This window comes from Alligator sinensis, unplaced genomic scaffold (assembly GCF_000455745.1).
Source record: "Alligator sinensis unplaced genomic scaffold, ASM45574v1 scaffold1488_1, whole genome shotgun sequence".
Lineage (NCBI taxonomy): Eukaryota > Metazoa > Chordata > Crocodylia > Alligatoridae > Alligator > Alligator sinensis.
The window spans coordinates 128,008-129,244 of NW_005843097.1; the positions used below are offsets into that span (position 1 = coordinate 128,008).

General features: G+C 64.6%; 1 protein-coding gene across 1 annotated transcript in view; it reads right to left on the bottom strand.

Annotated features, from left to right (window-relative positions):
• The window catches only part of NEURL4 (neuralized E3 ubiquitin protein ligase 4), an 18,202-nt gene that overhangs the window by 15,377 nt on the left and 1,588 nt on the right, over positions 1-1,237 (bottom strand). The window contains exons 3-5 of the mRNA XM_025193735.1: positions 1,083-1,207; positions 855-920; positions 91-438 (exon numbers count right to left, since the gene is read on the bottom strand). Coding sequence (XP_025049520.1) covers positions 91-438; positions 855-920; positions 1,083-1,207 — 539 coding nt within the window. The remainder of the gene's footprint in view (positions 1-90; positions 439-854; positions 921-1,082; positions 1,208-1,237) is intronic.

Sequence of the window (1,237 nt, forward strand, 5' to 3'; positions counted from 1 at the left end):
GCCAGTGCCCCTCCCTCCAGCCCCGCACCCCCCTGCCCCCACACCCCCGGTCCTCCTGGTGCCCCCCCGCAGCCCCTACCCCTCCAGCCCCCTCAACCCTGCTGGCACCCCTCAATCCTGGTCCACAGTTCCCCTGCCCACAGCCCCCCAGCACCTCAAACATCTCAGCGTCACGCAGTGGTCGGTTGGTGATGACGACACCATTGTTGAACTCATCAAGAGGGCGGCGCCGCTCGGCCGTCTTGTGCCCATTGCTCAGCTTGATAAGAGAGCCACACTTCTCGTGGAAGAGCAGCGCGTCATTGGAGGGGGCCCCCCCTGGCCCCCCGACGCCCCCTGGCCCCGGGGGGCTGCCCAAGCTCACGTTCAGCAAGCTGCTGTCATAGGCCGAGAGGATGGCTGAGCTCACTGCCTCCGACAGCTCCAGCCCAGAAAAGCCTGTGGGAAGCAGGGGTGAGGAGGGTCCAGACACCCGAGTCCCAGATGGGGGGAGAGAGATCAGATACCTGGGGAAGAGGGAGGGGCCAGGCATCTGGATCCCAGATGTGGGGAGAGGCATTGGACACCTGGGTCCCAGGATGGGGGGGTGGGAGGGGGCCTGGATGCCTAGGTTCCAGGCTAGGGAGGGGGGCAGATGCCAGGGTCCCAAATTGGACAGGGTGTGAAAAGAGACACACGAGTCCTGCACTAACAAAGAGCCAAATTCCCCGGTTTTTTCCCCCGTAAGGGAAAATAAGGGCTAGATCTGCGGAAACCAGGATGCCTAAGTTCTCTGCCTGCTTTCCAATGTGAGCAAAGGCTTCTGGGTAAGGGTGGGGGGGAACTAGACCTGGATGCCTGAGTTCTCCACTCACTGTTCTCCGAGTCCAGGCTGTTGGGAAACTTGTCCGGACGGCTCTGGTTGCAGGGCAGGGACAGAACTGGGGGTGGGGGGGCAGGGCGTCAGAATGCCTCACTTTGGACCTGCAGCCCCCTGCCCCCCAGCCCAGCTGGTGCCCCTCACTCTTGATCCACAGCCTCCTACCCTGCCCATGCCCCTCACTCCCAACCTCACTGTCAACTCCCCCCACCCCCCTGCTCACCTTCCTCCCCCTCCTCCTCAGTGCCCTCCGCCCCCGGCGGTTCGGGGGGCACGACGGTGATCTGGGTGCACTTGCCGTAGAGGTCGACCACGGCCCAGACACGAGGGGGGAGGCCGGTGGCGGCCCCCCCACAGTCGGGGCCATTGACCCAGAGG